This window comes from Rhinolophus sinicus, linkage group LG01 (genome assembly GCF_036562045.2).
Source record: "Rhinolophus sinicus isolate RSC01 linkage group LG01, ASM3656204v1, whole genome shotgun sequence".
In the NCBI taxonomy this organism is placed as follows: Eukaryota; Metazoa; Chordata; class Mammalia; order Chiroptera; family Rhinolophidae; genus Rhinolophus; species Rhinolophus sinicus.
Genome location: NC_133751.1, coordinates 79,306,536 through 79,318,280, shown reverse-complemented (window position 1 = coordinate 79,318,280; position 11,745 = coordinate 79,306,536). Strand labels below are relative to the sequence as shown.

The following is an 11,745-nucleotide window of genomic DNA, read 5'->3' as shown; positions in this document are numbered from 1 at the left end:
TAGCAGTCCATAATCTTGGTCTGTGCCAATAAATCAGTGTGGGTTGATTTACATTGCCAATGTTCTCACTTTCAACGTTCTAAGGGAATTAACTAAAAGCACTTCTCATTCCTGTATCACCTTGCATCCAGGATGTTGGAAACTGTGCTCCATTCAGTAAGTCCCACAATGGGACCCCCATCGCTCCTTGTGGTGCTATTGCCAACAGCATATTCAATGGTAGGTGACTTTTCTATCTCCTTTCATAAATGTGTAACAACCTAAACGTTCAGAAGCTCACCTCTGCAGCTGAATGAGCAGTTTTTAAAAAAAAAAAATTTGTATCCATTGTCCACTGACTTACGGTATTTCATTTGCAAGTAAGTTCTTCCTTACCAGAGATTTGAAATACTTAGGGACATGAGTTAAATGGAGTATAAGAGTATTTTTCAAGAACTGGGACCTTGGCAAGAAAAAAGAAGAGTCTTGTAATTCCAGCATCTATGGCAAGTAGGCATGTAGAGAGTCGCTAAAACCCTGGCTTATTTTTCATCTGTCTGGTTTTGCACGTCAAAGGGTGGCAGAATGCTTGCTCACTCCTCGAACATAATTTTTAATTTCCTTACAGACACCATTATTCTTTCATACAACCTTAATTCATCTATACATATCAAAGTCCCAATGCTATCGAGTGGAATTGCATGGTGGACAGATAAAAACATCAAGTTTCAGAATCCAAGTTTAAATAATCTTCCTAGTACATTTGCAGGTAAGATCTATGCGTTAGCTTACTTTTTTTTTTGTCTTTATAGACATGTTGTCTTGTGTGCGTGGGGAGGTATTTATGATTTCTCCTCCTTTCCTTCTCTGTTGACTTTTTTTTTGGTCTAACTTTTCCTACCTGTGCAGGCCTCCATCACATACCTATCAGAAACATGAAATGATTGGTGCCCTGTTTCTTCCCAGTTTACCATTAATAAAAAGGCAGTGTCTTAAGAAACTTGATGCTGCATCTAAAATTAGGGTGACCGTGTAATTTATTGTCTGAACTGGTACAATTTTGAGAGTGAAAGAGGGCAGTGGAATAAAGTTATATATTTATTTAAAACTTTTATTTATTAATCAATAAAATAACATTAAGATTTTGGTAGACCTATAAAATAATTCTATTACAAACTACTTTAAAAATGCAGTTCTTTAAAATATTAAAAGAGTATGTCTGTGTACATTAAACAAACTTGTTTTAAAAAAACTACTTTATTATCTAAACATTAAAAGATAACATAAGCAGAATAATTATTCTGGATACAGTCATATATGTATTGGTCATATATGTCTTCATCACATACCCCTGTATTTTTCTAGTGAATTTGTGTTTACTTTATTCTTTTAGAAAACATTTTATTAGAATATTCTTTTAAATTTTTTCACAAAAGTACCTGCAGTCTTTTTTAAAGTTGCGTTTTATGGTTAATCAATTTCAATTTGTTAATACCTTTAATTGATTCTTCTCTTTTGACCCTAATGTTTTGTTGTTGCTGTTGTTGTTGGGTGTTTTTTGTTTGTTTGTTTGTTTCATAAATTTTACTGGGGAATATTGGGGAACAGTGTATTTCTCCAGGGCCCATCAGCTCCAAGTTGTTGTCCTTCAATCTAGTTGTGGAGGGCGCAGCTCAGCTCCAAGTTCAGTTGCTGTTTTCAATCTTTAGTTGCAGGGGGCACAGCCCACCTCCCATGCGGGAATTGAACTGGCAACCCTGCTGTTTAGAGCTTACGCTCTAACTAACTGAACCATCTGGCTGCCCCCTAATGTTTTTTTTAATGGAGAAAATATCTATAGGTGCTGAGGTACCTATTATGCTGTCAGTCAATTTTACTAAATGGAGGATATTCTCAATTTCAGTTTTTTTGTATTGAAATATGCTAGTACTATAACACAAATATTTTCATAGGCACTGTCTTTTTGACTTCACGTTTTTTTCAATTTATGATTCTTTTGAATGTATTCCTAAATTTAGATGCTGCAAAATCTTAGACCTTCTTGGTGTCATTTAATTCCAGAAAAGAAGAAAAATTTGTCCAGTTAAAAATAGGAGCTCCATCAAAAGAGTTTTCTTATAAGTTGAGATATTCTAAAGCATCATTATAGAATTTAAAAATTAAATCTTGTATATATTTTGAGCTCTCATTATATAACATGTTTAATTATTCCATTGCTTTTATAGGGGTAAATTTCAATATCTTCTTATTTGCAAGCTTGGTTTTCAATAATTACAATTTACTAAATCTTCAAAAACTAAAGTTTTTTTGGCATTCCATATATCAATACTTTTTAAATTTTTTTCAACTATTTTGAACAAAATTCAACCAAAAGTTAGAGGGCTCGTTTACCAAAAAAAGTTCAGGATCATTGCAGGATACATCATTTGATATTCAAAATAGTTTTTAAGGGCTCAAACATTACTAAAATTCAAGTTGATGGTGTGTAGAAAGACAGGCCACATATACTATCATGCTGAAGCATTTCTTTCATTTAACATCCATGTTGTAAAAATTTTGCATTTCAATTTCTCTAACTATGAATGTATAAAACTATTTAAATTTGCACAATTACTGCTGTTTTTTGATTACTAAAATATTGTAGCTTGTTTAAATACAATTAGGAATTATATATGTACCTTAACCAATTTTAAGTACATTTCTCTTTAAATTTCTTAGTTTACTAAGAACGTTATCTTTACTCAGATGTTGTGCTCCACCAAATTTGCATTTATGTTATCACTACAACACCAAGAAATTTATACTTGATTGTTGAATTTTTAAACTGAATTTATAGTAATGTTTACAATAATGTCAGAGGTTTTGTCTTCCAAGATTGAATATCAAAAAGGTTCACTTTGATTCCATGAAGAATCAAACAAAAAAAAATCAAGCCATTATTATAATTAACTTATTCTGATTTTTCTGTTTGAAGCATCTAAAGACACTAATGTAAAACTGGCCTCATTTAACTGTTTATAAAGTTCTTTTTGTACTAATGGAGCCAACACATTAAAGTTTTCCTTTGATTATAAAAAAATAAAATTATAATAAAAAAGTGAGACTAGAAGGAAACTCATTTGATAAATGAAAAGTCATGCTCACATGATATATAAATGGACCTTCTGTAGCTACACGAAGTAAAGTATTGTCTTTGGATACACTCTTTTAAAAATAAGCACAAACTTTTGAAATATATTCTGATGTTCTTCAGCAGATTTATGTCTTTTGATTTTCATGTGGGTTATTGACATTACGATGGTTCCCATGGTAGGGAGTAAATGGCAACCAACTTTCTTGAGAAACTGTACTTTACATCAAAGATACATGTTTCATTTTTAGCTCTTCACAGCTAAAAGGATTTATTAGCAAATAAAAAACTGATACCAAACAATAAAACAGTTATGTTTTTACACCATGTAATAAATAACAGAACCAATGTTGCAAGAGAGTTCAGACTACTCTCAGCAAGACCGCTGAGAATCTCTTTCCCACACCACGTCCTGTGCATATAACATAATCTCTAATTTCCCATGTTTCCTACTGATCCCACTGACTGGCAGCCCGGCAGCTTCATGCATCTCACAGGCCAAGACAGAGGCTGGAGCCTAACTGGCTGGAATGTCAAGCAGCTGCCAGAGGTCACAGGGATGTTGTTTTTGACCGAAAGGGTCTCTGGGTATGTTTCATTAATTACATGTTAAAGTCAGCACTCCATTCACTGCACATGAGTGTCTCATACACTATAGCTAAGACAATGGTTGGAAGCTGGAAGGATAAAATTTTAGGTACATCCTTTGTTTGGGACAAGTGCTAAAGCAGCTGGGATAACAGACATAAGTGGGACTGTCTAACGCAAGCTGGCATGTGTAGTCACTATATAATGGAATTCTTAGTTTTTGAAAGGAACTTGGCCCCTTCTATTGTTTTGTCTTGCCACATTACCACAGGCCTGTAACACAAAGGGTCCTTGGCTTTCTCTCTGCACTTTGTTCTTACCTTGATTTGAGAATTACCACATTATACTACAATGATCTGTTTGGATACCAGTCATCCCCACTTCAGTGTGTGAATTCCTTGAAGGAAGGGATTGGATTTTATGCTGTTTTGTATCTCTAGTATTTGATACATAGTGAGCAATCAAGAAATGCTTATACTGGGGCGGCAGGATGACTCAGTTGGTTAGAGCGCGAGCTCTCAATGAGGTTGCTGGTTCAATTCCTGCATGGAGGGTTGCGTCACCTGAAACTAAGATTGAAAACGGTGACTGGACTTGGAGCTGAGCTGCGCCCTCCACAACTAGATTGCAGGACAATGATTTGGAGCTGATGGGCCCTGGAGAAACACACTGTTCTCCAATATTCCCCAATAACAAGTTTAAAAAACGTAACAAAGAAATGCTTATACTTAAATGAATGGATGACTACACATGACCCGAACTTGGGATGGGAAATGCAGGAAGTTGGTGCCTCTTAGACCACTCTTCCCCATACTCTCTTGGTGATGTGGGCTCGAGTGGGATCAGGAGTTAATAAGGGAGGGCATGCTTGAACCTGCATTTTTCACATGCTGCCTGGGTGATTCCGATGTCAGTGCCCATAGAACACATTGCCTTAGGGCATGAGCTCTGGCTAAATTAGAGAGTCCCTATTGAGCATTTTGGATCCTATAAATAGTAACCCAGTTTTATGGAAGCGAAAAGTTCATTAAGCAATTTTCTCTTGTTCACTAGCTCTTTAAAATTCACTACGGTTTTTATTATCAGCTTCCGTCAACGGTAATTGGAATCTCTTGTCCCTTTATCAAGCATTTATTGAACACCTACTATGTGCCAGGCACTGGACAAAATGCCTGTGGAAAAAAGATGAGGATGACACTGTACAAAAGACTCTGCTATAGAGTGAGACACAGCCATGCCCACCATGGTAAAGTGGGCAGGATGAGAATGCGAGGAAACTCGGCAGACGTAGCCCCTGGCACTGACCTTCACCCTGAGTTTCCAGCATGGCTACGGCACTCAAACCTACAGGCTTCCTGGCTTTAGAACAGGCCGGCGGCACCTGTGCTCTCCACCTCCTGCTCCCATTTGTCAGTTGCTCCCATTTGTCAGTTCCTCCTCCTTACTTCCAACATTGAGCTCTCAGGCACAGGGTTGGGGAGAATTTCTATGTGACGGAATCTTCATGCACTGCCATGGTTATTTCCTTAGAATGCATCCCTAGAAGTAGAAAATCTGGGCCGAAATGTATGCAAAATATATTAAAGCTTTTGGTGCGTGTTCCTAGATTGCCAGAGATGTTTTTAATCCATACAGCTATCTGCTTTGCACAAGAGTTCCCATTTCTATCGCCTCATCCATGATTGTCACTCTTTTCTTTAAATATAATATTAAACAAGATTTAGATGAACTGGTATCTTGTTTTAACTTGCTCTCTTTAGTTACCAAGTTAAAGAAAGTAAAGACATTCCAATCTATGACGCTATCACAGTATACAACCACTGTTATTTTGCTCTACCTATTTCTTCAGTACTTATCTTTATATGCATGTATAAAATTATATGCTGCTCTCCTTTTTAACCCTATGAAAATATCATCACCATTTCCCCCCACATTTTCTTACAGTTGCATATTTAGGTGGTTTAGACACACACACACACACACACACACACACACACACACACTTTTTTTTTAAGTCTAATTTCTATTTCTTTTTCCTCAAGAATGCAAAAGTTATTTCATTCTCTACATTCTAAGGAAATCTGGAGGGGGTAGATTATTTTCTCAGCCACGTCCATTGTTTTCTTCCCACAGGAACCACAAAGCCCCCCTACTGGCCCAAGCCTGTCTATAAACTGGATGAAGAGGATTCAGTAAACAATGGCTTCATTAATGAGGATTTCATCGTGTGGATGCGGACAGCTGCTTTTCCCACTTTCAAAAAACTGTACCGTCGACTCAATCGAATACAGTATTTTACTGAAGGCTTGCCTGCTGGTAATTACAGTTTCAACATAACCTACAGTATCCTTTTATTCCACTTCTTTCTGCGATGAAGGAAAATCAGGGTCCATCTGGGTACCAGTTGTTGAATTATTTTATTCTGTACTTTTTTATTCTCCAATCAAATCTATCTATCTATCTATCTATCTATCTATCTATCTATCTATCTATCTATCTATCTAAAGAAATATATGGTTCTCTTATAGGTCATATTGTCATTCCATCGCCATATAGCTATTTGTCTCTACTTTATATAATCAAATGTATACCTTTTGTTAAGAAATAACAGTTAATAGCAATATCAAGTAAGTAGATATGGATAAGTAGAAAAGGACTATTTCTTTCACCCAAGAAAGATTAAATAACACTGAGCCTAGAGATCTGAAACAGTGAGGGGAAGCCTGTTATATAGGATGGGATGAGATGGAGGACCATGGAAAGAAAAAGTGGTTTGAGAAGGAGTACATTTGGAATATGGACTGAAAATAACTAAAACAGAGAGACGGTAGAACCTTCCATTCTAGACAAAAGCATCATAGACCAAGGGAGCCCTGGACTCATGGGGCAGGTCCAGTTCTTCCAACCGACATGGGAGCGCACCGAGCTCTGCACTTAAAAAGCTGTATTCTTCACTCTCTTAGGTACAAAGCCAGCTAGTAGGCGTCAGTGCCTTCGTTACGGACATACAGTCCAGTTTGGGAGACGTTGGCTTTAATAGGAGATGCTGAATTCTTTCACTTAATTCAAAAATACAAATGTAACTCTTGATTTTAACACAAAAAGGATTTCACTTCAAAATGAGACTGAACACTATCTTTTAAAAATTGCTCATTCAAGCACAATGTATACTAACTCTGGACTTCAGACTTAATCTTAACGTCTCTTTCCTATTCTCCCTGAAACAGAATTCTCTGGGAGGTGGAATCTTTCCAGGGCTCGGACTCAGCTTCAGGACATCAGCAGATTAGGCATCAGCACTCCCTGGGACATCTCAGAGCTGGTGGCTGGGAGTCGCTCCTGGGACCCCCACCCAGCAGGCTAGAGGATCGTAGCACAGAATACCTTCTTAGTTTCTTTACCTTTGGTGAACTTGAATGACAAGTTCTTGGGGATAATTTTTAAGTGAATGACTGACTGTATGTGCTCCAGCTCCCTGCTCCATCTTTTCTTCTTTTCTGTCCTAGAGTGTGGACCTCTGCATCCTGACGGGAGTAGGGACATTCCTCAGTCGGAGACACGCACACTGACGTGACACCACTACTGCCTGTCAGCTTGTTGCCTCCTTTTGTTTACTGTCCAGTATTGTTTCAGTGTGTCCCTTTAACACCTTCAGTGTGTCCCTTTAACAGGTCTCTAATTCTAGTCTATGAAAACAAAAGCCACAAATTGCTCTCTCTCATGCAGCATTATACATACAGATCAAAGAGTAAGCCACGGAATATTACCTTTTAATTTAAACGTGATTTCAGCAATCCCTGTCTCTCTCACGCCCCCCAAAAACTGAGATTAAACGTTGCTTGACCATGGTCTCTGGCGTTGGACCTTCTGGTCCCGTCGACCCCATCTGCGATTGCCTTACCAGTAAAGCGGTTATAGTTACTATAATCAAGAAATGGGGGGGGGGGGGTGGAATCCTACCGCATACTGCTGGCCTCACAGTGCATGACAGTGAGTTTGGGTTTGAGGGGAGAGGAAGGGAGTCCATGTTCCAAACGGAGGAGACACCGTTTCTCCGCCTGAGACATGCTCTCCTGAGGTGACTTCACCCACAGTCGTGTTCTAAATGCTGATGACTCAAGCCAGCATCTTCCACACAGAACCTCAGCCCTGGGCCTGCTGTGCACTACCTGTGTGGAGCCCTGGTGTGACTATTACCCAACCCGCCTCATGGCCTGCCTAATATGCACTGAGAAGAGCTAAGCCTGAGCGGCAGGAAACGCTTACCACTTCTGACAGAGACAAGATGTTCTTTGTGTCCTCACATAAAGACCCCCCCAATGGAACTGAGGGAGAAAAACAGGCAAATGAGTTGAGGTGGCACCCAAAGACCTGGTGACAATGAGGAATTTTGACGTAAAAGAAAGAGTGAGAATTAGTTTTCTAACAAGTTTCCTTATGCCTTTGAATAGCATGTTGCCAAATGATTCAAGGCCTTTTAAGCGTTTTGCTGGGAAATGCTGCTGTCCTGTGCCGTTGCTATGAGAAGCCTTTATTTGTTTATTAGTTTGGTTTACAAAAGGCACCAGATGTTTAAAAACCTCAGGCCACATGCATAATCAAAATGACATCATTAAAATGCTAACGATAGCAAACCCACTTCAAACACTTTTCTCCCCAGCAGTCAGGGATGCTGGCCTTTTCAGAACCTAAACGAATACCCCACTTTTACTTTTCCCACCAAAAATGTTTTGCCATTTAGCTCACTATTTTTTTGTTCTTCTCTCCTCCTGAAGAATTTTCCCTGAGGTAGGAATTCAGACCTTAGCCTATGAAAGACTTTAGCCTACCCTGGGTCTCCTTCATAAGTGAAAACTAAGTTTGCAGTACAGCCTATCTGTGTTCTTTTCATTTCCTTGGGTTTAAATATATTTGTACGTTATTTAGTTGTCTGTAAGTCATTCAGATCTATCTGTGTCAGAATCTCTTTCGTAGATTGCAACTACTTGAATGTAGAGAGAAGGCTTGTTTTTACTGAATTTCATTCCAGCAAGATGCAACATACTACTAAACATACTAAAGATTCGACAATATGAAATGGAATAGTCAACCTTTTTTTATAAACTACAGAAACAGCAATGAAAAGGTTCCGCCTAATGTAGTTAGGATATACAGTGGTAGTAGAGCTGAGAAGTGCGATGACAGATCCTTAACACGTTTTCTGTTCTTAGACTTTCCAGTAACCAGATTCCGAGGAGAAAAATCAGTTGTTCTCTCCACCCTGACGTGGAGTGGAGGCAGTAGCCTTTTCTTAGGTGTCACCTACACAGTGACCGGAGCCGTGACATGGCTGGCCTCCTTTTCCATGATGGCAATTCACTTGATGCTGAATGGAAGGAAGACGGTCTACTCCCAGCAGTAAAGTGAAGATTTAAAAAGAAAAGTAGAAAACGCAGAAATGGACAGTGAAGTAAATGGAGCCAAAGATGTCTGAGAAGCCTCACCATGACGGATATTTTATCAGGAGGAACTGCGTTGACGAACCAAGTGCAATTCCAGGTGGATAAATAATGAGAGTTTCAGGGTGAAGAGGAAGAGGAGGAGATGGAGGAGGGGGGAAAGGCATAATTATGTAGAATAAAATGTCCTTGGAATGGGGAAGATAAATCATCCTTGAGCTCTAAACCAAGTCTCAGATATTTATTTGAATGCCTAGGAGAGTACCATCACCAGACAAGAGTAAGTAGGCCTGGGGGCCCCAAGCTTAGGTTAGTGCTTTTAATCATTAGTCAAAGCTCAGACCCAAATCTTTATTGGCTGGTTGAAATTCTTTTTTTTTTTTTTTCTTTTTTTTTTTTTCTTTCTTTCTTTCTTTCTTTCTTTCTTTCTTTCTTTCTTTCTTTCTTTCCTTTTTCGTGCCTTCCTTCCTTCCTTCCTTCCTTCCTTCCTTCCTTCCTTCCTTCCTTCCTTCCGTTTTGAAATTATTCTAGACTACCAACAATAATTGCTGAGCATGGAATTGAGCTTCAGGATGCACTTTGAAAACTGATTCATTCAATGTTCTCTCCTTTCCACAGAGACTAAGTTTTCTCTGTTAAGACTAATCCAAGCAAAGGTTATGACAATTCCCTGGGCACACAAAACATAGCAATACAGCAAAAAGGAAGGTGAGGGAGTTCCCTAAAGTTATCCGTGCATCCAGGAGGGAAGCTCTGAAAGTGACTGATCCCCTCAAAAACTATTCAGCACAAAACAATTCTGGAGTTTATGTTGGGATAACACAGTCTAACATGCAAATGACACGGACTTATGATGCTTGAATTATATGTGTTGAGGGAGCTTCTCAGAGTCCAGCTGAAAAGGTTGGCATTCCGGCTAAAGGTCGCTTAGAGGAGACTGAGCGAAGTACTTGGTAAAGCTGCCAGGGCAAGAGACCCCATATACTTGTGTACCAAGGTGACCAGAATATCATACTTTTCAAAACATGTTTATTATATTATTTTTTGACATGGGGGAAGCTTTTCTCTGTGATGACTCTAGCAGCAGAATTTTCATTGTTAGTGAAAAATACAGTACCAACACATATTTGTCTGTTGAACAGCCAGGAAAGAATTTCCTTGTTGCAACTTGCTGCGTTCAACAAATAGTCTAGTACTTTTCAAAAAAAAAACCAAATAGTTTCTAGTACCAACTCTGAAATCTTGAAATCACTCCCTTATCTCACCTTCCATATGCAACCAGTGACCAGGTGTGGGGCCGAGTAATGCCCCACCCCTCCCCAAAGACACCCATGTCCTAATCCTCAGACCTTTGAATGTCACCTTACTGGTGTATTTCAAAAGATACTTTGCATATGTGATTAAGTTAGGGACACTGCTGTGGGGAGATTATCCTGGATTACCTGAGTCGGCCCAGTGTAACCATCAGGGTTCTTAAAAGAGTGAGAGGCAGGAGCTCAGAAAAGTAGTAGGGATGTGACAACAGAAGCAAGAGCTTGGAGTGATGGAAGGAAGGGGCCGTCATCCCCAAAATGCAGGCGGCCTCTAGAAGCTGAAAAGAGCAAGAAACAGATCCTCCCCTGATGCCTCCAGAAGCCCTCTTGGCATCTTGATTTGAGATTTCTGACCTCCAGAACTGTAAGAGAATAAATTGATGTTGTTTTAAGCAGTGAGTGGATGGTTATTTGTTACAGTAGCAATAGAAAACTAACATACCAGGGATTGGCAATGCTCTAGTCGTCTGAGCAACTGTTGTTTCTTGAGCTTAGGTGAGCTATCCAAGGAAGGGGGCTAGGGGGGAACAGAGCACACATGTGAACCAGGCCTGTTGACTTCACATCCTGGGCTCTCACCCTTCTAGTCCATGCTCCTCAGTTACGGTCCTGACTGGATGAAGGCATGGACACACTGCTCCATCCCAACCTTGTTTGTCAGCTTATAGGACGCTGTGTTAGGGTTCTTCAAAGAAACAGGAACCAATAGTGTGCGGAGTGTGTGTGTTGTGTGTGTGTGTGTGTGTAAATAGAATTATTTTAAGGAATTGGCTCACATGATTGTGGAGGCTTGGCAAGTACAAAGTCTGCGGAGGGAGGCCGCAGGCTGGAGGCTCAGGAAAGAGCTGCAGTTCAAGCCAAAAGGCAGCCTGCTGGGAAGCCCAGAAGAATCAATGTTGCAGATGAAGGCTGAAGTCTGTCTGCTGGAGAATTCCCTCTTGCTCAGGGGAGGTCAGCCTTTTGTTCTAGTCAATCCTTTAACTGATTGGATGACACCCACCCACATTGTGAAGGGCAATCTGCTTTACTCCGTCTGACAATTTAAATGTAAATCTCATCCAAAAACACCCTTACACGGAAACATCCAGAATAGTGGTTGACCAAATATCTGGGCCCCACGGCCCAGTCAAGTTGACACATAAAATTAACCATCACAGAAGGCATCTGCATTCACCAAGTAATCAAGACTTTTCAGGAAAAGTACTCCTCATTTCACTTTGCACTAGAGTTGGCTCCATGGAAAGGCCCTATACAAAACCTAAGTTCAGCCTCAAGAGACTAAACTATTCAAGGAAAA

General features: G+C 39.5%; 1 protein-coding gene across 3 annotated transcripts in view; it reads left to right on the top strand.

Annotated features, from left to right (window-relative positions):
• LOC109460773 (cell cycle control protein 50C) overlaps positions 1–11,086 on the top strand; it is a 29,796-nt gene extending 18,710 nt beyond the window's left edge. For 2 of the 3 annotated variants that reach the window (XM_019756484.2, XM_019756485.2), the window contains 4 exons: positions 132–219; positions 608–748; positions 5,831–6,040; positions 8,908–11,086. In XM_019756484.2, the coding sequence (XP_019612043.2) occupies positions 132–219; positions 608–748; positions 5,831–6,040; positions 8,908–9,098 (630 nt within the window). In that variant the 3' untranslated portion in view covers positions 9,099–11,086. The remainder of the gene's footprint in view (positions 1–131; positions 220–607; positions 749–5,830; positions 6,041–8,907) is intronic. The other variant, XR_012496596.1, reaches the window with a different exon arrangement.
• Positions 11,087–11,745: the final 659 nt, after the last annotated feature.